Source organism: Hippoglossus stenolepis, chromosome 11, assembly GCF_022539355.2.
Source record: "Hippoglossus stenolepis isolate QCI-W04-F060 chromosome 11, HSTE1.2, whole genome shotgun sequence".
Classification (NCBI taxonomy): Eukaryota; Metazoa; Chordata; class Actinopteri; order Pleuronectiformes; family Pleuronectidae; genus Hippoglossus; species Hippoglossus stenolepis.
The window spans coordinates 12,767,355-12,789,956 of NC_061493.1; the positions used below are offsets into that span (position 1 = coordinate 12,767,355).

The window sequence follows — 22,602 nt, forward strand, 5'->3', positions numbered from 1 at the left end:
CTGAACGGTGGATACTGATGGACACTGATGAGTGGAGAGGGAGAATCAACAAATGACGAGCGGTGGAGAGTGGGGAATGTTTGTACTCTGTGAAACATGGGGGGGGGGCGCTCTGTGGAGAGGCTCACCATGTCTCCTCATTACTGCCTGATGGAGCATACACTCCAGGGAGGGGGAGAAGTGAGGAGGGGTGAGCGGTGGAGGCATAAAAGTACATGGAGAGTGACAGCGCTTTTCTTTGTGCTGTCAAGAACTTTTTAAACTTTTGGTCTCTTCTGCAGAAATAGACACTTTTCCACAGCGCTAGGGTTGATTTCTTTGTTATGATCTTAAAGGTGCAATTATAATTCAAAGGAATAACGTGAGGAATTTGATTGATGGAGGTCATGGCTGGGGTGAGAGGGTGAAGTGGAGGCTTCCACAGTGCTGGGCTTTTGTGTGTTTGCCAGCGAGGGTGACATAGGCAAATTAGGCAGAGCCCCAGCCATCTGGTGAAAGTTAGGGCGCCTTTGTCTCCCTGCGTGTCCCCCTGGCCTCAACACCCAGTGTCCTCACCGAGAGGAGAGGAAGAGAGGAGAGGAGAGGGGATGAGAAGACTGGAGATGAGAGGAGAGGAGAGGACGGGACAGGAAATGAGAGGAAAGGTGAGGAAAGGAAAGGAAAGGAAAGGAAAGGAAAGGAAGATAGGATAGGATAGGATAGGATAGGATGGGACAGGAAAGGAAAGGAAAAGAGAAGACTGGAGATGAGAGGAGAGGACAGGACAGGAAAGGAAAGGAAATGAGAGGAGAGGAGAGGAGAGGAAAGGAAAGGAAAGGAAAGGAAAGGAAAGGATGGGACAGGAAAGGAAAGGAAAGGAAAAGAGAAGACAGGAGAGGAGAGGAGAGGGAAGGAGAAGACTGGAGATGAGAGGAGAGGAGAGGAAAGGACATGAGAGAATAGGAGAAGACAGGAGAGGAGAGGAAAGAAAAGGAAAGAAATTGAGAGGAGAGGACTGCACAGGAAAGGAAAGGAGAAGACAGGAGACATCAGGAAAGGAGAGGAAAGGAAAGGAAAGGAGGAGACAGGAGACAGGAGACAGAAGAGTAGAGGAGAGGAGTGGAGTAGTGAACATATATGAGGAGTGAAAACTGAAGTCGAGGAAGAGAACTGAAGAAGGCTTTGCCGAGGAGGACTGGAAGAGATATCGGGTCAAAGTGATCCTTCTTGAAAGAGTTCCTGTGCAGCAACCAAGTGAAAGACCGAGTGAGAGATGACAAAGAAAGGCTGAGAAAGAAAAGAAATCCCAGTGACCATGGCTTGAAAGGGGCTGAAGGTTAGAGAACCAAACAAAAAAAAGGCAACTGAAAGGAAAGAGAGGGAGAGTGAAAAATAATAGGAGCAGGAGTGTGTGTCATCCATGGGGGATAAGAAGAGCTGTGTGTGCTGGGTATTTCCATTATGTGTGAACAAAATCTCTGAATTCCACTCACATCATTAGGGGCTGACTCTGTCGATGCGGCGAGAGCAGCGCATCTGTGTTTGGGGTCATTACAGACACTCTGTTTGGACCCTAAATTCAAAGAGTCTTTGTTTGGGTCACACTCTTTCACCACTGCTCTCTGCCATCCCCTATTCAGTCTATTGAGACCCATGGAAACAAGAAGTCTTTCAGCCTCTGCTCTTTCTTATAGCTTATATAGTCTCTTCCTCCCACCTCTCCATGTTTACTGTCTCCTGCACACTGGTCCTCACTTGCCATAGGACTAATAGGAACAGGAAGAGTCAGACCTTGACTTAATTAGGCTTCAAGGTGACTTAGTGGATGTTGGTGTGTGTCTGGGGTGTGCGAGTTCGGGACTACACATGAATGCTCCACTGCAAATGAAGTAAACCCTGTGGAACGGCGGTAGACAAGGCCAAACAGGCTGGAATTGGCTCTAGTAGCTCACCAGGCTTGTGTGGGTGCTGTCTGCCAGATCCTGTATACTCAGATGAGACACATGAAGAAGTGATCAAACCCTCGCCGGAGCAGAAAAACTGTAAAGTCAAAAGTTCAGAGAAAACAGTCTCCAAAGCCAAACTTTAAAAGCTTTAAATAAATGAATATGTCCAAAGAGTTTTACTGCTTGTTTAACTAAATTTTACTTTAATTTATTTAGAATCTCTAATCTCTCAGAGTAATAAAGCAGCTGGTTGCTGCCCACGACAATGAAGTCTATATGGGTATATATTGAGGTTTATGAGGGTTAAGGCTAGAGTTAATAATGTGACAAATGTGCTCGGAACACCACATTTAACATTTTTTTAAATGCACACATGGAAGAACTAACAGTATTTCAAAGCGTGTGCCGGAAAAATGTGTGTTTATGTGTGTGTGTGTGAATGTGTGTGTGTGTGAGAGCGGGCGCGTGTGCTCGTGCCCCATGATGGCAGCCATTAGACAGGAGTAAGGCAGCCATGATGAATCGGCACTTAGCTCAGGGAAGCGCACTTGCTCAATGGGCTGTGAATCTCCCGCTGCCACTGTCAGCCTGCAGAATGTTAAATAAAGTTATTTGAATATTTGTAATATTAATGTACCAGCGTGTCAAAAGCCCACTGGTGCCTAACAGAGAGAGGAAATATGAGATTTGTGCTGCAGTGTGGGTCTATAGGACTGTGGCGGGGAGGAATTATAACTGAATAAAAGCATAATCATGGATAGTGTAGCGAGTTAGAGACAGATGGATGGACGGACAGATAAATGGTTCCATGAATAAATAGCCAGTTTATATCATGGATCATGATTTTAGCTGTTAAGCTTTTCATTGCTCCTTTTCCATTCGAATACATTTCACACGTTAGAAACAATGCTCATTCTATGTCAATGTTTCTACTTTCCTCTGTCCCCTACTCACAGACTCAGAGGAGCGATCTGATTTAGATGGGAATGAGTTCAATGTATGTGAAACACTGAGAAGTATACAAATATTTTTGGCACATGATGAAATTGTAGCGGGTCAGCAGACGTCATTTGAGTTAACAGTCGATCAATGTGGCCCAGGATACACGGTTAACGGGGCCGTGTGCGTCTGCAGACCACCTCCGAATGGGTGATCGGAACCTCAAGCACATTCTCGATAACCTCATTCCTATACCTGGATATTAACATGATCACAAGTGGTCAGCGCTAAGTACAGAACAAACCCAAATGCGTCCTGACGTGATTACTCACACCACCTTGAGAGGTACTCTCTTTTTTTTCGCTGTATGTTTTTATGCCTCTCAATGCCCATATGTTTTTTTGTAGCTACAATATCAACATTGACTGGGTAAATAGGAAAAATCTCACTACATAGAGCTGTGCCCAGATCATTGATTATCTCAGCCCCTCCTGACTCGCTCACTCTCTCTCCACCCACACACACACACACACACACACACACACACACACACACACACACACACACACACACAAACATTGTCATCTGATACATCTGTAAACGCAGACTGGGTAAAAACAACATTCTCTTAACACAAATAACGTCAACATGTTTGTTTGCACATAGAGCCAAGAAGTGGGGTCCAATCACAAGTGGTCACAAGAAAAACATTCAGAATGTATTTTTAATGCATGTGAGAACAAATGGACTTAAAGCTGTCCAGGTCTAAAGAGTCTGATCTCAGTCGGATCACTGAGCTGTTAATGTTAGGTATAGACAGAGGCTAAGATTTGGGTTTGGCTAAGTAATTATGAAAAGAAGATAAAATACAGTAGAGGGCCTCATTAGATAAGAGCTTCAGCTACATAGTCGCCATGTAGGACAATATTTATCAGCTCAAATAAAATGTTACTCCTCATAGGAAAAAGTGTTCACAGTAAAAGGAAGACGAGGGAATCTTAAGTATTGTATTGTTCTTCACAGAGTGTCATTTAGTGACTGTTTACTCTGAAGCAATTTAAGCCACATCATTCACTTTTACGAGTTTAAACGTCTGAATAATTAGCGCACTGGGGAGTTTTAATCTCTATATATGGAAATACAAGGAACATTAAAATGATCAATGATAACATGAAAACATAAACAGAGATGGATGTGAAGTAAACCTGATCAAGGTTTCGCTAAAACCTCCACGCTCTTTCTTTAGACACTTGAGCTGAGCAGGACACACACACACAAGACAAGCTTTGCGTTGGTGGAGGTAGTGGGGTGCTATTTGTGTCTCCGCTCGATTTAACAGGGAGGTGATAAAATATTTAGCAGATTGCTTACATAGCCATGGGGGGAGAGGGAGAAGGAGAGAAAGAGTGAGATAGAGGGAAAGAGAGAGAGAGAGAGAAGGGGATACCCAAATGGCTTGTGTGGGAGCTGGGGAGCTGGGGAGCTGGTAATGAGGATGGCATGCTGGCATCATCGTTAGAGTGCACAGCTCTACATGGTCTCTCTGCCCAAGTAACAGCAGGCCGCATGTGCGCACACACACACACACACACACACACACACACACACACACACACACACACACACACACACACACACACACACACACGGACAGCTACATGTCCCTAATTAAAACATATAGATTAGAGAAGTTGCAATCAGGTACGGTAGACTCACTCACACATACACACACACGCATGCAAACACACACTGACAACACGCAGACAAGCAGGTTTAAACCCACAAACACACAAGCACACTCAGGTGCAATTAGGCTTATTTCCCCCGTCATATTAAACGACTCGCAAATTAAACAAGTGAAAAGTGATTAATGTGTCACCTAAAAACATTTATCATCCCTCACAACATTTGCTCTTCACTGTGCATAGATAAACATATTCACAACCACGCATTTGATAAGCACAGTTCTGCGACTGTTACATTACATGTTAAGTTATTTCAGAGGAAAAAAAACAGACCACCATATAGTGGAAATTAATGCGTTTCTCTTTCTCATTGGTTACAAAGTCAGTTATGGCTATAACTGTATAATTATGTGTATAATTGTGTTTTTATTCAGTAGTCATTTTAGGCACTAGTCATTTGATTCTACTCTATTTTCCCTATATTCTGTATATTCTTACATTAGTGTATCACAACATGAGCTTGTTTAGCACAGTTCCAAACAGAAGTAAAGTCTCAGTCGCTCAGGCACAGAGGGGCAGCTGCAGCTCAGGAGATGGAGCAGGTCGGCCACTAATTAGAAAGACCGTGGTTCAATTCCCGCCTCCAATCCATGTGTCTAAGAGTCATTGGGCAAGATAGTGAAGCCCAAATTGTCCCCAATAATGTACCACACATTGTGTGTGTGTGTGTGTGTGTGTGTGTGTGTGTGTGTGTGTGTGTGTGTGTGTGTGTGTGTGTGTGTGTCTGAATGTGACCTGTGGTGTCACATTAACTCTCACACTGCTATATAAATGTAGTCCATTTCCAAGTGTGCTTTTAAGCACCGCAGTGCTTTCCCTTTCCAATATAATACCTTTCCCTCTCATGTTGCTCTCAATGAGGGGAATTATTTCAGCATGAAACTGCGTTTTCTTTGTGTTCCCGCTCGTGTTACTTCATCTCTAATGGGCAATTACTTCAGAACCGATGCTGAGGCCATGTTATTGCACCCACCCCCCAATTGATTGGACACCCATAGTACTCAGCCTCCACAAGCACTTTAAGGTTAGATTCCCCCTGTTTAAACATCGGATTACAAGCCCATGAAAAGAGACTGCAAGGGAAATTAAAAGATTGAGAATGCGCTTATTGGAGGGGCCTCTCTGAGGAGATGAGAGGCGAACAGATTCCATACGAGTCTCCAGAGAGTTAACTAGTTCTGAGAGATAAAAATGGCAACATCATCTGTTGCTCTCCTTCTGTCTGACTCTTTTTTTCTCTCTCTATGCATGCATTTTTGTTGTCAGGGTTGTTTGTGTACGTCCTGAGGCTTAAGGTCAACCTACACAACATTTCACAGGTTTATACAACTTTCTTCTCCAGCTACACACTAAAAGCTCCGTCCATCTACAGACTGATTCTTTCATACCTTCCCTAATGCTACATTTCCACAGGGTGTAATTTAAAGTTTAAAGGAGGCTACAGACGACCAGGTCACTCAGAAATGTTTGTTCTGATGGTATCTTAAAATGTATAAACATCTTCAAGAAAATAACTGAGAGTGGTTTTATTACATTAAAGTTCCAGTCACTTTTTGAACGAAAAAACATTTTGTACCTGCCATAGTAGAACAAAGACATTTAATAAAAGATTGGCATTTGAAACACAAACTTTTAATTATAGGATTTACCGCACTTAAATTGATCAGCTGGTTTCTTGAGAAATATGTTTAAAAGCAGAAAACTAACTAGTGTGTCAAAAGCACTTTTATATTTCTGTTCCGTTTGAAACTTTCTATTTGACAAAATGATGCTGAGCTTTGTTCCGTTGAAAAGTTCGAATAAAGACTCACAGCAGGCAAACAGAGGTTTGATACTTTCAAGTCATTAGTTTGTCCATTATGAACTGAAAACTAATATCTTTGCGTATATGTGTCGTATAGATTCATTTAAAAATAGGTAAATTAAATGTACCTTGCACTGAAACAAAAAAACAAAGTTATGTAAAATGAAATGAACTGTGAACAATCTAAAACACGCTTCTGATGAGATGGCACAAAATATCTGAGAGGAAAACTTCCAGGGAGGCAGCCAACCCTTGCCTTGTCATTTACATTTGAAAGTCATTCCACCTCAGCCAAGGACTTAATGTGTGCGTGTGTGTGTGTGTGGTTGCACTTTGCGTCGGGTATAGAGCGATGCGAGAAGGATACAGTAGACACAGTCACACATAGTATGCTTTGTAGATATGTGGCACTCTCATATCTGTTTATTGATCAGAGCAGATGTGCGTCAATCAATCTTATCTGGGCTCCACACACTCTCCCGCTAACCTCCAGAGGCGGGCCAACCAATACTGCTCCACACTCGGAGCCCCGAGCGACTCACATTATCATCAGACACCTTGAGGAAATTTTCTTTGCGGGTCTGTGTGTGTGTGTGTGTGTGCGCGCCAGTGTGTGTAAGATTGGGAGTGTGTCAGAATAGCATGGTGCAGAGCGCGAAGGTGCATTAGAGGACGGACAAAAAGAGGAAGTGACAGCTTGAACAGAAAATCCAGATTAACCTCGTCTATTACATATTCTTCAGAACTTAGTCTTCCCGCACATCACACTGAGGCAGAATCAAACCTCTCGCCATCTGCAAAGTGTGCCGCTCACAAGCCCGGCATTCACTGCAGCTTTAGAATCAATGCTAATGTGCCTTTTGAGTATGCAGGAGGTGGATGTGATCAAGGCAGGAATACTGAACATCATGCTCAGCAAAACGCATGAAACGCAGTCGATTCAGCCTTTCCAACGATGTGGAAAATCTGTGATCCGAGCCTAAAATAGAACGAATTCATGTCGCCTGTCTACAATGAAGTGACTTGTTCTATTATGAGCAGTCCATTTCGAAAGAGAGTGATGGATGAAAATAAAGTTGGGTGCTTGCATCTAGCAGAGGTAACACTCAAATAGCAACTATTGGATGATTATGAATGTGTGTAGTTCTGCTCATTACTCACCTCGACACACGTTGCCATTGTCAGGTTCGAATCCGGCCTTGCATGTGCAGCTACCAATAGGAACCATCCACTCTCCGTCTCCGTTGCAGTAGAGCTTTATAGGAACATCTACTTCCTCTGAGTTGGGGATGCAGATCCCTCTTGCTATGACCAGGGAGGTGCTCTCAGCCCCTGTCATCGTCTCTGGAAAGATTGCAAAGTTCTGGACCACACTCGGGCACTTCTTATAAAAGACTCGGACCGATAGCAGGGACATGCACGCCCCGTAGTCCTGAAACGCCAGGTAGAAGCCGTTTTTAGACAGTGGACCGAAACTCCGCACCTCCGTGTTGACTTTCATCAGGCGCCCACCAAAATCCACCTGCGAGAAGCTTTCATCTGCGGCGATCGTGTCCACTTTGAGGTAAGGCGCCTCCATCCAGAAGGCGGTGCCTTTGGTGGCGATGACGGCGTCTGTCTCGTAGTAGTAGAGATTAAATGTCTCCTTGCAGGAGCCGGGGACTTTGGGGATGGAGCTGCAGTCCCGCACGGTGAATCGAATTTCCACATAGATGCGCTGTGCTCCGCGCCGATCAATGAAGGTGGTGAGGAGCCAGTTGTTTTGACTGGGGTCGAAGACATTACACACCTGGTAGGTCCTGATGGTGTTGAGGTTCTCATCATAGCCACTCACCTCCTCCCACTACAGACAGAGAGAGAGAGAGGGAGAGAAGAGCACACAGTTGATTAGTAATCATCAGTGACAAGGCTCTGGTCGTTTCTCATTTTGTGATAGAGAATGCTAATATTGGCTGAGAGTCACAGATTTTGTACACATATCAGTAATCTCCCTAAGGCGCCAAATGTGAGTCTTCTTCCTGGATTAGCAGAGTGAATCAGCCTGTCAAGCTTCAGGGCTTATTCGTGCATGGAGGATGCACAAACATCCTTTCTCTGGACCATAAATATTTTTTTAAGCACAGCAACAACAAAAACACAACTTTGCCCACTTGTTCTCTCAATAAACTCAGCAGCTGTAGTATGTGTACTGCCACTGTAAACTGCAAAGTCAGTAATTACTCGGGATGTGCTGCTATTTGCCACCTATGGGGATGGGCACTGAGTTGACGCTTATAAAATGTGTTGTGTAACAAATTCAAGATTCTGCACTAATGAATTTCCGTCAGACAGATGGCGACCACTACATGGCAGTTATGAGCCTGGCTGATGGAAAGAATGTAAACGGTCTTTATTTGATCCACACATTTTCTTGGATAGGTATCGGAGGACCCGAGAGGTTTTACCCCAGTGCACCAGATCCTGATGAAAATGGGCTATTTGACTGGAATCACTGAGAATCAGGAAGAGGGATCACTTGAAAAAAAGCTTTTCTAGAAACTTGCTGTTAAGATCAAAATGTCTACTGATATTCTAAATACGACGCTTTAATTACCTCTCACTACCTTTACTCTGTCTGTTTGTTTGTTGTTTGTTTTATTAAGAAAATATAACGCGAAAACTATTAGACAGATGCAGTATTGGTCAGGGAAGAACTTTCTGGTGCTGATACAGATCAGAGGCAGGTCCAGGTTTTTTGTGTTTACTTTCTTTAACATTGCAACATAAGGTGTTTTTCAACATTTGTGTTTATTTCTCAGGGAATAATTCATGGATCTTAATGGAAAAAAATCTGGCATATTTGATATGATATTGATAAAACATCTGATATTTATGGGTGTGTACAATTTGGTGCCGATCAGGATCAAGTGAATTTAAATTTGTTCATAAGGGGACTGTTGGGCCTTGGCGGAGGAATGCACTCTACTTAGGGTCATAGAGGAGCAGAAAAACAAAAACAACACAAAATCATAAAGGTGATTTCCATCGCTACAGTCTCATAAAAACCCACTGACGAGAAACAAATGTATTGGATAGAGAGGAAGCTTTGAAGCTGTTTTTGATACGTCTCCTTTCATACACACACACACACACACTAACACACCACCAGTGATCCAAACAGCTGTAGGCGAAGAGAAGCTAATGAGGTCTATAGTGTTGTGAGTGGGCCTCAAGTCAGTTCTTGTTTCTTTTGTGCATATATCTCCTGGTGCTTCCTCCTTCCGCTGACCTTTAACGCCCCTGGTGCTCAATCAGGCCTAATGGAGAGGAGAAGACACCACCACTCCACACACAGGCCCCAACAGCCGGTCAAGAGATGGTCAAAAGATTCCGCATCCTTATCAGATGCATGGGTCCATGAAATGATTTGAGGCGAGGTTTAAAGGTTGCCATTCCATTGCATTGTGGGGGTCAAAGACGCACGGAAATGGAATAGATGATGTGATTATTTGGCCCAGGGAGTACACCTGGAGAGAAAACCTCAGGAATGTTTGGTTCGGCCAGGAGCGAGGAGGAGGAGGAGGAGGGAGAAGACATGTGGAGAACAGTGACACTGCTGACATGATAAACGAGTTTACAGAAATCTGAGGTGCAAATTAAAGCCTTTTTTCACCGCTGCTCCCCCGGTGCCCACTCTGCTCTGCTCTTCTCCCCCTCTCCGCTCTATCCCTCCCGCTCTCCTCTCCCGTCTCTGCTCTGTAATGACCATTCATCAGCATTACAGGAACCTGTCCCTTTCAGCACTGCCTGTTCATTAATACAGCCAGCCCTAGGCTCCTCTGCACCCGTCTGCTCCAGTCTAGGAGGGGGTCCTCTCTGCCCCTCGTCTAGCCAAATGACCACCATCTTTCACGCCAGAGAGAGGCCCGAGGCGTCTCCGATAATGCCCATCTAAAATCTGTCCAGAAATTCATTGGCTCATATAATAATGAAGTGTGTTTTTTTTTTTTTTATTATATCCTCCTCTGTAGATTTCCGGTGTCACCATTGTGTCAAGAATGAAGAAAACTATTCCAGGTGCATCAGTTACTTAGCAGAAATCACATTTTGGGACACATTGTCCTCTTATCCTTTCACTAGCTTTGTAATCATCTGCTGTTGATGTCTGCGTGGTTGTGTGTGTGTGTGTGTGTGTGCGCGCACTCCGAGAACATGTTGTTTATAATTTGATGGTTTACCGACCACATATTGATTTGCTGGCTGTTGTTTTGCTGCAGAAGAGCTCGAGGCTACGCGACACATTTCTGCTTCTGTGGGACCAAAACATTTTATTACTCTGTTCCTGAGCATCTTTATCATTAGCCCTGCAGTGCACATGATGCATGCATGTTAGCAGTACAGGTTCTACAGTCAGATTAGCACTCAGTTAGGGTTTCCTGTTCCTTTTCCTTCACTCTCTTACAGACCTTTTAGATCATTTAAATCAAATCCATCTCCTGCACTCTATGACATCTCTCTGACCTCGCCAGAGAGGAGTGAAAAGGGAAGGCATCATCACTTGTCACCTCACTGATAATGGAATTCCCTCGTCCTTGCATCCATTTTCTTTTCAAGGATTTGTGTATAAAGCAACACTGTTAGTCCTGCGCTGTGTATATTTAGTCCATGCATTATGGACCTGAGCGCAGATATGCGTTCCTGGCATGTATCATTCATATGAGCTGAAGGTGAACAAGGTGCGGGGGAGGGAGAGTGTGATTATCTTATGTTCCTAAGTGCTTTTTCGTCTTTTGTACCATGTGTCACCACATGTGTTTCATGCAATAGATCTCACATACGTTCAAGAAATAAGAGATAATGCAGTTTATGTGGCAGTCAGGTAACAAAACACAGTAGCAATTTAGGGAGCAGATTTAAGACTTTTTAGTCATCATCACCTATGTTGGCTGCGTCTGCGTATAAATTGATTGTTTTTTAGACGGTTGGGCCTAGTTGCCACTGTAACATTATTATGGTATTATTACCACTAAAACGAACGTCCTTTTATTACATTGTTGGAGGCAAAGACTACAAGCAATCCCATGAGCCGCTTCAGCTTCTCTGTCTTCTTTGTTTAATGCTGTCGTCACTTCCTGAAATTGGCCCAAAAGTCTGACCTATCGCAAAAAACTAATTTTAAACTGCAAACTATCCAAACTTTGGGTCTTTAGGTCAGACAAAATTTGGATCCAGATCATGATCAGAGGAACCTTTCACACCTGTTATTTTGGTTCGGACTAAACTCAAAAGTCAGAAGATTACGACCAAACAAGGTAGTTGTGAAAACCCCACTGCACACATTCTTGTATCACTACATCTGTTTTTTATTCATACAAATATCACCGAACATAAACATTCTTGCTGATGAGACACCAGACAAATATAGTGCCTCTTTACACAATGCTTATTTGAAGTCAGCCACATGTACCCGCTGGCTCCACTCTAAAACCTTTGCTTTACCAATAAGATATAGGAGCCACTCTTCCCCTTCCCCTGATTATCAAGTGTGGTCATTGTGTGTGTCATGATGGCCGCTCTGTTTTATGGGCAGTAGCGAGGAGATGGAGAAGCTATGGATTCACAGCGAGCTTAATGTTTGTGTTAATGACCAGTCGCAGCTAGCTGAGCTGGAGAAGAGAGGGCGGAGGGAAAGAAAGAGACAGAGAGAAGGATAAAAGAAAAAAAACAGGAGAGGAATCAAGGAGACGGGGAGGCGGTAATATATTCAGGCTGATGCACCCCTTCCCACATCCTCAGTTCACTGCCATCAGCCATCGATACAGTGCCCTCATAAAGGCCATTCATCACATTGATATCCTGCCATTACCTTCAAAGGCTAAAATAACACAGAGCGGCTCAGATGGTCAGAGCCTCGCTCTATAGAGGACGACAGTGTTTAACAGTGGAGCCAAGAACAAGCCAGTCACAGAGCTAAGGGGACTAACCTATCAGAAGATGGATGTATCACCTGTGGACATTAACAGGAGAAATGGACTGGACTAATGAGTCATTTGGAGCAGGCGCGGTGGGAACCAGACAGGAGCCACCATATGCAGGCTTCAGGTTTCCAGTCAGGCTCGATGCTGTCATGACAAAACCAATGGAGAATAGGTCTGGTATCAAAATAGTACGAAAGGTCATATCGACCTCTGTCCACCAGAGGAACCTTCTTTTTTCAGGAAAGTTTTAAGGGGTCAGGAACTTTTATAACTGTAGGCCTACTTGCTTTGCCCTTGGGGGTTGTACATTCTGATCTCTCCTATCAGACTATGGTCCAACATGAGCCTCAAAACTGCTACAGCTTGTCCACAGCAGTAATGCACATACAAATGAGCAGAGGCTGCCAGTTGAATCAATATTATAAATAGAAATGAGAATTCCTTGAAATGCGCATCATCATTTAAACAAGGTTATTTAGTAGACTGTAGAGCTTTCGTAATGAGGAGTGAGATAGAGTGTGAAAATGGTGCTCAAGAGAGCCAGTAAAGCAGGGTTCGATTTTTGATTGTTTTTCTGTTCCACAGGTATTTAGCCTTTTGATGTTTTTAGTCATTTCCTCTACCTCTGTAGGTCCCTTTGCCAATATCCATTTAAAGAGTTGCACAGTAGCTGACAAGATTCTTTTGCATCCTAAAACTTATTTGTCCAGAAAAGCGGTTGTGTTCTTATAAGCTCTGTAAGATGCATCCAATTGATTCATTTAGATACCTGCAAACAATCATGCTGAAATTTGGACCCTTATATCTTGATATTGGTTCCTGGAGCTACTATTTAGTGGAAACTGGCCAATGGAGGCCATGAAAGAATGTACAACTACTGTCCCGATGCACTGTAACTCTATCCTCAATCACACCAACCAGCCAAATCACTTGGTAGTGCTATGTCTGGTTGTGGCTCCGGTGCACACGTACATACAGACGAGTCTTGACTACTTTTAGCTCATCATTCAACCTTGGTCTGTTCACACAAGAAGGAGACTTGAGTAGAGAAGCATCTATTGGGGCCCATCTTTAACCTCCAGTCTGCTAACTAATCCTCGGCTGAGTCGATGCCACGGTCAAATCCATCAGCAGCACTTAATACAGCTACAGTACATGCTCAGACACTGTGCGCAGACAGATGATGAGCAACTCGGAGCATTTCCACATCTAAAGCTCCTCATCCTTGAAAGGTCTAAAGAAATACCCCTGGAAAATGGTGTATGAGCACCTGACAAGTGTTTCGTGAATGGCCTTCCAAACTCCAACTTCTCAATCTGACATTGGGTTTTTACAGTGGGACCAAACACAAGAGATGTATTTAATAACAACAGGAATGGTCAAACTATACTGCTCCACTGTCAGAGTTCCCCTTGACATTGCTCCTTTTTGTTCTTGAGCCCTTTTCGTTCAAACACTCGACTTTGACTTCACCCTGTAACAGAAAACACTCGGCAGAAGTTGCTTCCTTTTTTTATGTGTTTCCCCAAAAGATTCTGGTGCGATATTGTGTTTATATAGTATTTCCAATGACGGAACGGCGAGGGTGTTGTGTTAGCATTTGCAAACCCAGGAGGAATGGCTGGCATGTTTCTGAGCACTTTTCTACCTAAGAGTTGTCTTTTCATCTATCACTGCAGGACTGAAACATGTGGGTGGAGGCAAAGCAGGAGATTGCTTTTCATTCTACAGGCTTGGGATGGGCATTTCAGTAATGATCCTATTTGTTATTCATGACAACACAACGTTGTACTGAGGCAGGGAAAGTGGAACTTCAATGAATTCATTTAAAAAATATATATATTATTGCATGAATAAGTGAGCATTAAATGACGCAAAGGGAGAACAAAAGAAAAAGGAATGGCACGAGTGGAGGTGAAATTTACATTGACAGATCTGTAAAGGCCAAGGTCTCAGAAGGACGGTGGATTATAGCTGGACATGAAAAGCTGAGATAGGGATAGAACTGTATATTCCCAAGCTGAAAGATGCTCTTCTCATTTTTGCAAAGCTCACTGCCGACTATCATCGCAAGCCAGAGAGCTCTTCTTTTTCTGTCCAGAGGCTGTTTTAAATCCCACTGACTTAATGAGGATATTTGCCTTTCAACCTTTACATCTTTAATGGAAGTCAACAGAATGGACATGTTCATGTAAGGCAACAGTTGGTTTGATGACTGCAGCCACATAAACTAGCATTCCCACACAGGCTTTCGAGACACATGCTCATATAGTCTCTTGCATATTCACATATTACGAATGCTATGCCTCATCTCCCACCACACACACACATAGATACACACACATAAACACAATCAGACTGCAGCCTCTAAAATATGCGGTGGCATGATTGCTATTATCATTTCTGATCAGCTGTGTTATTGAATGAGGGCTGCTGTCAGGCCAGTTGCAATGGGAATGATTATTTTTCGGGGCATCTGAGGCCTAGTTCCGCCTGGCTGGATGTGATGGATGGGGAGGAAATGGTGATGTCTGAAACACTCCCAATGCTGCCAGATCCCAGCCACTCTATAATTACAGTCACACAGTTTGCCTGAGCCCAGATAGAACTCTGTCCTTCTGCGTCAGAGTGGGACTCATTGAAGATCTGCTCCCCGGCCACGCCCACGCCCCAGTCAATGCATCTGTTACACTGCGGTGTTAAACAAGTGAGTTCACAGATGATGCCATGTATTAACAAAACTCTCCAAGGCTTTATTGGCGGGGGGTTTGTTTTGTTGTTACTGGTGGTTTTCATTCCAAACTTCTATTTATACAGTGTGAGAAATATACTGTGTTGGCACATTATTTGCAATTTGGTCTCATTACTTGCTCCCAAGCGGCCTCCGTCTCAGATCGTGAATATGATGCACATAATTGTGTTAAGTGAACAATCCACCCCGGCATTTTCCTCTCCCACTCCTCCATCCAACTTTTCTGATATTATTATTAACACTTACATTTTTAATTATATGCTGCATGGTCGCTGCCATAGTAAACACTGTAGGCGTTACCAAATGCAACTTCTACTATTAACGTCTCAGGCAGGAGGTGGAACATGAGCGGGGACACAAGGTTTTTGTGTCCTTGATAATAAAATGTCATTTAAAATAATTTCTTTCTACACAATTGCAGTACTTTATTGAATAAGGTTTGCTTACGTACATTAGCTTTTAGCTGAGGTAGTTCAGAACAAACCAAGCATTTGAAGCTACTTCAAGAAATGACATAAAGTAGGTAAAAATACCATTGTAGGTACTGGAAGTCCATTTTTATTCTCAGCTCAGAGTTGGTTAATAAGTCGAGCATAATTCCCAAGAGAACAGTGGGTGGTGCAGCAGTGACAAGGCTGTTTGTTTGTATTTTGTGTCATGTATTTAAGAAGATCTACGCTACTGTAAGTTTCATCGACATTTTCAAGTATTGCAGTGATTCTGTAAATGCAAGGAGTCTCCAATTATTAATTTTGACTGCCAAAATAAAAGGAAACAGTTGGAAGGGCGAGAAGAACATGAAAAGCCTGAAAGATGAGAGAGAGAGAGAGAGAGAGAGAGAGAGAGAGAGAGAGAGAGAGAGAGAGAGAGAGAGAGAGAGAGAGAGAGAGAAAGAGAAGAGTGAAGAGTATCTGCAAGAGGGGGAAGACAGAATGTTACGAGTGAGCGCTTAAATTATTTAAAACGTATGAGAGGTATAAAAATGATGTACAGAAATGGGATGTGATAAGAAGGGGGTAAAGGGAGTGAGAGAAAACTCAAAAAGGCAGTGAAAGCTGTCACCCTGCAGGCTCCCTGGCCCCCTATGGCCCAGGGCAAGGCCATTTAGGGACAACCTCACTAAGAGCGTGTCAGAAGGGGACAGGAGGATGGCAGGGTATCAAGGCTTCTGGATGTGAAGGGCCCCCCTGTCTGTCGGCGTGTATGTGTGCATGTGCGCTTGTGTGTGTGTGTGGTGGAGTGTGTGAGTATAAAAATTCTGCAAAGCACGACACATGACAGCCCCATCCTCCAGACGCAGAGTCAGTGAGAGGGATGCAGGGGGGGATGCAGGGTTGTTGGCAAAGATCGAGCGAAAAGGGGATTCTGAGCTCCAGGGACGGACAAGGGAGAGTAAAGAAAAAAAGAGAGTGAGAAAGTCAGTGTGGGTGAAAAAGACGGAGGGCAAGAACAGAGGGATTTACTGCTGTTTCTGGCAGCTCTGTACAGGACTGCTGAAAGAGCAGGTAGTGCAGATACTGACTGGGATAGACACACACTAACTCCCACACACAGACGTCAGACAGCCTCCAGCCACTCCTTCCATTCTTCCAAATCCATAACAAATTAAAGATAGACTCATTTCTCCTTAATATATATATTTTTTCGATATATATTTCTCCCTTGCTGCATTATTTTGTTCTTTTATTTATTCTGTGAAGAAAAAAGATGCCCTTACTTCCTAATACATCCAAGAGAATTCTTACATGTGAAATATCAGGGGGGGAAATCCACAGGAAGAATATCAATTATTGAGCTAGCCACGTTTTATTTCAAAGGGGAAAATAGAAAACGGAGAAAAGGTAAAAAAAAAAAAGGAATAGTCTGAGGGAGTGGCACACATTTCAAACCGGCCTGATTTAGCTTGTGACTTCATCCTTTCTGTGTTGCACAAACACTTAAATATTCTGTTCTGCTCCGTCTGTAACTACGCTACAAGTAGCTGCTGCTTTTTAGGCCACGTCTCCCTTAGCTTACGATGGTAAAATAAATGTTGGCCTTACAAAAAAAAAATTACAATATGGAAGTCGAGCAAAATAACAAAATACCTTTGACACACAAACACAGAGCCGCACACAGTAACTCAAACAGAAAGCCAGTTTTGATCTAAGTGAATCCTTGTTTCACCATCCTGGTCGTCATGCTGAGCAGAGATGTCTGAGCTCAAAGCGAATTCAGCTGTGTGGATACACAACTGAATCACACTCGGTAACCAGGGAGGTAAAATGAAACAGGTCTCCCACTGACAAGACAATGTCGGATGTGCGTGTATGTGCATCTATTTGTGCAAATATACACAATATACATATACATGTACTTTTTTTTTGACACAAAAGTTTCATAGGGAGTTTTATGTGTGAATGTGAAACAATTTTCCACCATTTTTGCATTTAGGGTTTAAAAAAGGCACTCTTCTCACCTGGCTGTTGAAGCACAGCCAGCATGACTCACTGTCGTGTTTTTTTTTTTTCTCCTCTCATTCCATTTTCGACTGAGGCTCTGCAGGTTCAGAGTTCACCTCCATCCATCTCTCTCTCTCTTCCTCACTCCTATCTCTGCCTCTGGTCTTCTTTTCCTCTCCGTCTCCCTCTGACTCTTATTATTCACATTCAATCAACCCCCTTTCTCCTCCCTATCTACCTTTTGCTCTTTCTCATCTTCCCCAATACACCATTTCCTCCCGTGCTCCCCTGCCCATGTTGAATCGCTGCATGCCCGTCTGTCTGTCAGGTTATGAATAATTGAGGCGTATTGAGTGTGGTCAGCATATGGTGAGATGGCCGTTATGGATCTATCTGCTGCTCTTTAGGAAACGCCGAGTGTATCCTGACACCTGTCCAGTTAAGGCCCAAAGGAGCTTTGCACAGCGGGAAGGGGAAGCGGGGCCGGGGGGGGCTGCCCAAAACCACTCCTCTCTAACTGCACCTGCAGATGCACACACTCACATTCAATGCAGGTGTAGATATGCAACAGTGCACTCTCAGCAATTTATGCCTGAGCACACACAAGCCCACACGCGGAAATACAAGCAAGTGTAAATACAAACAAACGTCAGGGGGCCATCCGTTCTGTCTCCATCTCTTCTCGTGCACCTGCAAAGCAAAGGGATTTCTGGCAAATCTCCTCTTTATCTTTCTGCTTCTTATCCTCCACACCCATCTCTCTCTCTCTCTCTCTCTCTCTCTCTCTCTCTCTCTCTCTCTCTCTCGCTCACTTGGCCAACTCTTTATCCCTCCCTGCCCCAAGCCTGCCCTGTTTCTCCTCGCTTGACAGCACCCACAGCCTCTGTCAGCAGAGCCGCCGCCCCCCGGCTGACCCCGTAACCCCGTAACCCCTCCCCCGGGCACCCCTCCCCCCAAAGGCTCTCACCTTAAAGCCTGGACTGTGTCTGTGACCTCCCGGAGTCACATGAGTTAACCCAAGCTCTCCTCCACACGCACATCCACAGCTCAATGTTTCTGGGCTACACAGCTTTTTCTTTATTTCCCCATTCACACTCAATTGATCTCTTACCCTTTCTCACTCCAGTTTCTCCTAATCCCCCCTCTTGATCCCACAACCTTTCAGCCACACTACCCCCACCCTCTAATCTCTCGCTCTCGTCCCCTTCCTGTCTCCCACACTCCACCCCGAAATTAGCCTTTTTTTTTTCTTCTGGTTCTCCTTTTATCTAAATTATTCAAGAAGAACAATTAGGACGAAGAAACTCATGTTCCTTTCCTCTAATGGCTCAGAAATCCTTCCACTACAAACCTTTGTCAGTCTTGCAAAAAACCCTACATTCAAAATTGTTTTCATTTTCAGATTGTGATGAAGTTCTTTTACAGAGGTTTTTCTCTTATTTTGTCCTAAATAATTAAAATCAATTTATTGCACGTCCACTAATTTCACGCTCTCATTGATACCTGCTCCTTAAACATGCCTGCTTATTCGACAAAACTAAAAAAAGCCCTATTTCTGAATGTTAAATGAATCATGGACAGGGGTGAAGACGTAACCTCCTCGGCCTAGGTAATAAACGGAAACTTCTCTGCACAATGTGACACAGTTCACATATTTTATCTTCCAAAATGAGCATTCAGCTGAGTCAACACCTCTCCTCAAACACTTTCAATAAAACCTGTAGATTATAACCTTCATGAAGTTAGAGGATTTACTGCAAGGCTGTTGCATTAGACTTCATTAACTTTAGTGAGGTGGATCTGATAAACTGCCAACAGAGTGTATAGAGGAGCACACGGGCCAAACACTGATTCCTCCTGCACGTAGACTAGAACAACAGGCTTAATATCAGTGTGAGCTTCACAGTAGCTATAAGCTTTTCAATCTAGTGTTTGTACCCAGCTAATTCTATTTCATGTACCTTTCCTCACCTCGTAAACAGCTTCCATCCTTACTTCTTACTGTTTTCTAAGTGTCGATGTTTACACGATGCAAGTGGGCAAACAAGATTACAGGAAATCACAACATGTTTATTTTCACAACATAAGTAAAAACCCCAGCAAACACTCAACTGGTGAGTGACCTGATTTCTCCCTGTCCCTCTGCCGTGTTTCAAATCAATATTGGTTTTCAAATAATATTTAAGTTGACATTGTATTTGCACTGTTTCTGGGTTTGTTTGTTTTTGTTAAGTTTTTCTTAAGTTGAACCGTTTTAAGTTAATTAAAATCTTATTTAAAGTCCAACCCTGGATTTAATCGATTTGATTACGCGGATGAGCAGCTTTGGTATCGGTCCAGATCTTAGTTTTTTCCACTGTACCTCATTACTGCCACTGTGTCAATTAAAATTTAGTTTTATTTACATTTATGTAAAAAACATTAAAAGCCCTGTTATTTGTATATGTTGCCATGAAATAGCTTTTCCTCCAAAATAGTGCCTTTAACTGATTTCCTTATAATCGCTTCACGTAACAAAGACAAGGTGCTTGTGTGTGAAGACAGAGAATGAGAGAGAAAGGAAAAGGAGGGGACGGAGGTGAGGAAAATGAAGATGGTTGTGTTTAAAGTCCACAGAGAGAAAGAAGGAATATAACAAAACAAAAAAAAAAAGATCTTGCCTGTTTTCTGGACACATCTGTTTGCCCTCTGAGCTCTCCGTCTCTCCGGCAGATGCTGACACAGAGCGTGCATTTGCATAGCGCCGCACCATTATACATTCATGTGGGCTAACCCTGATATGTCCTCATGTTTACACCACTGGAACTAATGACACTGCTACTGCAATCCTTCAAAATTAACCCTTCAGGTCAGCCAAATACAAACACACACACACACACATCCACTTCTTATGAACTCTTGAAGGAGTTACTGAAGGACATTAATGAGGTGCAGCACGGGGACAACGCTGGTGTGTGTGTTCCTCCTCTCGTGTTTTGTGTGTGTACAATTCACAGCACCCTCTTTTCACTCCTTTTAGGCTACACTCATCGTTATGGATTCTTTTAAATTTCAACTTCGACTCAGCTTGTAACCGAGCGTTCATTATGTAAGACATGGAAATACTCAATACGTGTCTGAGTGCGTCGAGTACTTATTAAATACTTGGTTTCCAAATCAGCTGCATTGCACACAAACGAACTGATGCACCTGCAGCCGCCGGAGATGAGTGTTGTACAGGTTTGATATAATTCAATATTTAGCTCCCACACAAGAGAAATCCATTTAAAAAAGCTGCCGGATTGAGTGTGTGTACGCGATAACGTGCACGTGGGAGAGAGTGTGTGCGAGTGCGAGATCCTTCAAAATCACACTGCATCTCTGACACTCCAGCAGCAAGGTCAAGACAGCTGCGTAGCAGGGTAAGTTCCACCAGTGAGCGGTATGAGTGTATTCTTCCTACAGCGGGTCTCTCCCGGCATGAACTGTTACAACAGGAGCAGCTTAAAAAACGATGCTCAACACAGACGAGAGGCTCTGTGTGCCTGGAGGCTTGCTGAACTCAACAAGCTCGGATGGAAATAGCACAGTAGATGTCTCTACTCAGTAGGTCTTACTGGATGTTTCCTTTTGACAGGGAAAAACAACATATCAACAAACAAAAAAATCGGTGTAAGAAAAGAAAGAAAACTGAGCTTTTTTTCCTTCTTCTTTTGAGTGAAACTGATCACTACAAGGCCAATATACAATGAATTAGCAACAAGGTAGCAAGGTATCCTCACAATTATTTGAAATGAAAATATATAAATATGCAAGTTTTAATTTGCAGGAGATTTTTTCTTTTGCTTTAATCATTTTGGCTGCAACATAATCAGCTGCTCATTTGGGGTTTTTGGACAAACATCCGATGTATTTTCAGTGAAGACAGACTGGATACGGCCAATTATATTAAATGCAGTTCAGTCATCATCGTAGAAAACTATTTTTTGTGTGCTAAAAAGTTAAAAAACACACACAAACACACGCAATGCTTTGACGAGTCAGTCCACACCCCAATGTATTTATTTTTTTGGACTGATTTGAATGTGTTCGAGAGGTCTGGATTCTGAGGGTTATTATCCATCTGGAGCGAAATACATTTTTCCTCAGTCACAATCAGTGATGATTGGACCAAAAGAGTCCCACAACACATGCAGTTGGAAGACAACAAAATAGGTGGGATCAGTAATATTTACAAAAGAAAATAGACTATGGAACAAATTCTCTGAATTATTTTGTATAGTGCAAATTCTGAGATGAAGAATTGTTTTTGTCACGTGTGTAAAGTAATGAGAGCTCCACAGGCTGCAGGTTGGGGTATCACGATTTCATCTTCCCGCAACGCAAAACAAGATTGTGGAAGTTTGTTTTGGTCTCAGTTCCAGAATTGTTGCTCTAATGTTCACACTAGGTCAATCCAGGTTCTGACTTAATGCTCCTTCAGGGGAGACCTATAAAGTGAGCTGCCACACTCTCCAATGTTTGAATAGAGCCAACGCTCTGTTCAAGAGCAGTAAAGGCTCCCTTTACACACGTGTGTAAAATGCCTCATAAAGACCTAAAGACCCGGAAAATACAGGAAACAGTCATCGTCTCTTCAGCCAGATCCAGGTTATCAGTGTTGGACTATGGAGCTTTCTATTGAATTATTGAATTACAGCACTGAGAACAAGGTCTTAAAATTCTCTTTTGGTCCATTAACGTAATTGGGCAATCATACCTCTGATACTGTGGGAAAAAAGCCCCAAAAATATGATGATGACTTGGCACTTTGTTCCATTTCCACTGCTTTCATGTGCATGCAGCTGCCGAAAAAAGTTGAAAATACTTCTCTTGAAATGTGAAGAAGCCTTGAGCGTTTCCACCCTCTTAGCTCCTCCTCCCCCGTTTCATCCTAATACCTCCACTTCCCTGCATAAATGTGTCATTACTGTATTATTATGTCTATGGTATCCCCCAGCCTCCATTTACAGGGACTTAGGTGCAGTGTTCTGGGGCTTACATGAACCCATTATGTCATT

At 43.2% G+C, this 22,602-nt stretch overlaps 1 protein-coding gene across 2 annotated transcripts in view; it reads right to left on the reverse strand.

Annotated features, from left to right (window-relative positions):
- LOC118118015 (ephrin type-B receptor 1) overlaps positions 1 to 22,602 on the reverse strand; it is a 156,497-nt gene that overhangs the window by 87,580 nt on the left and 46,315 nt on the right. For both annotated transcript variants that reach the window (XM_035170778.2, XM_035170777.2), the window contains exon 3: positions 7,575 to 8,256. In XM_035170778.2, the coding sequence (XP_035026669.1) occupies positions 7,575 to 8,256 (682 nt within the window). The remainder of the gene's footprint in view (positions 1 to 7,574; positions 8,257 to 22,602) is intronic.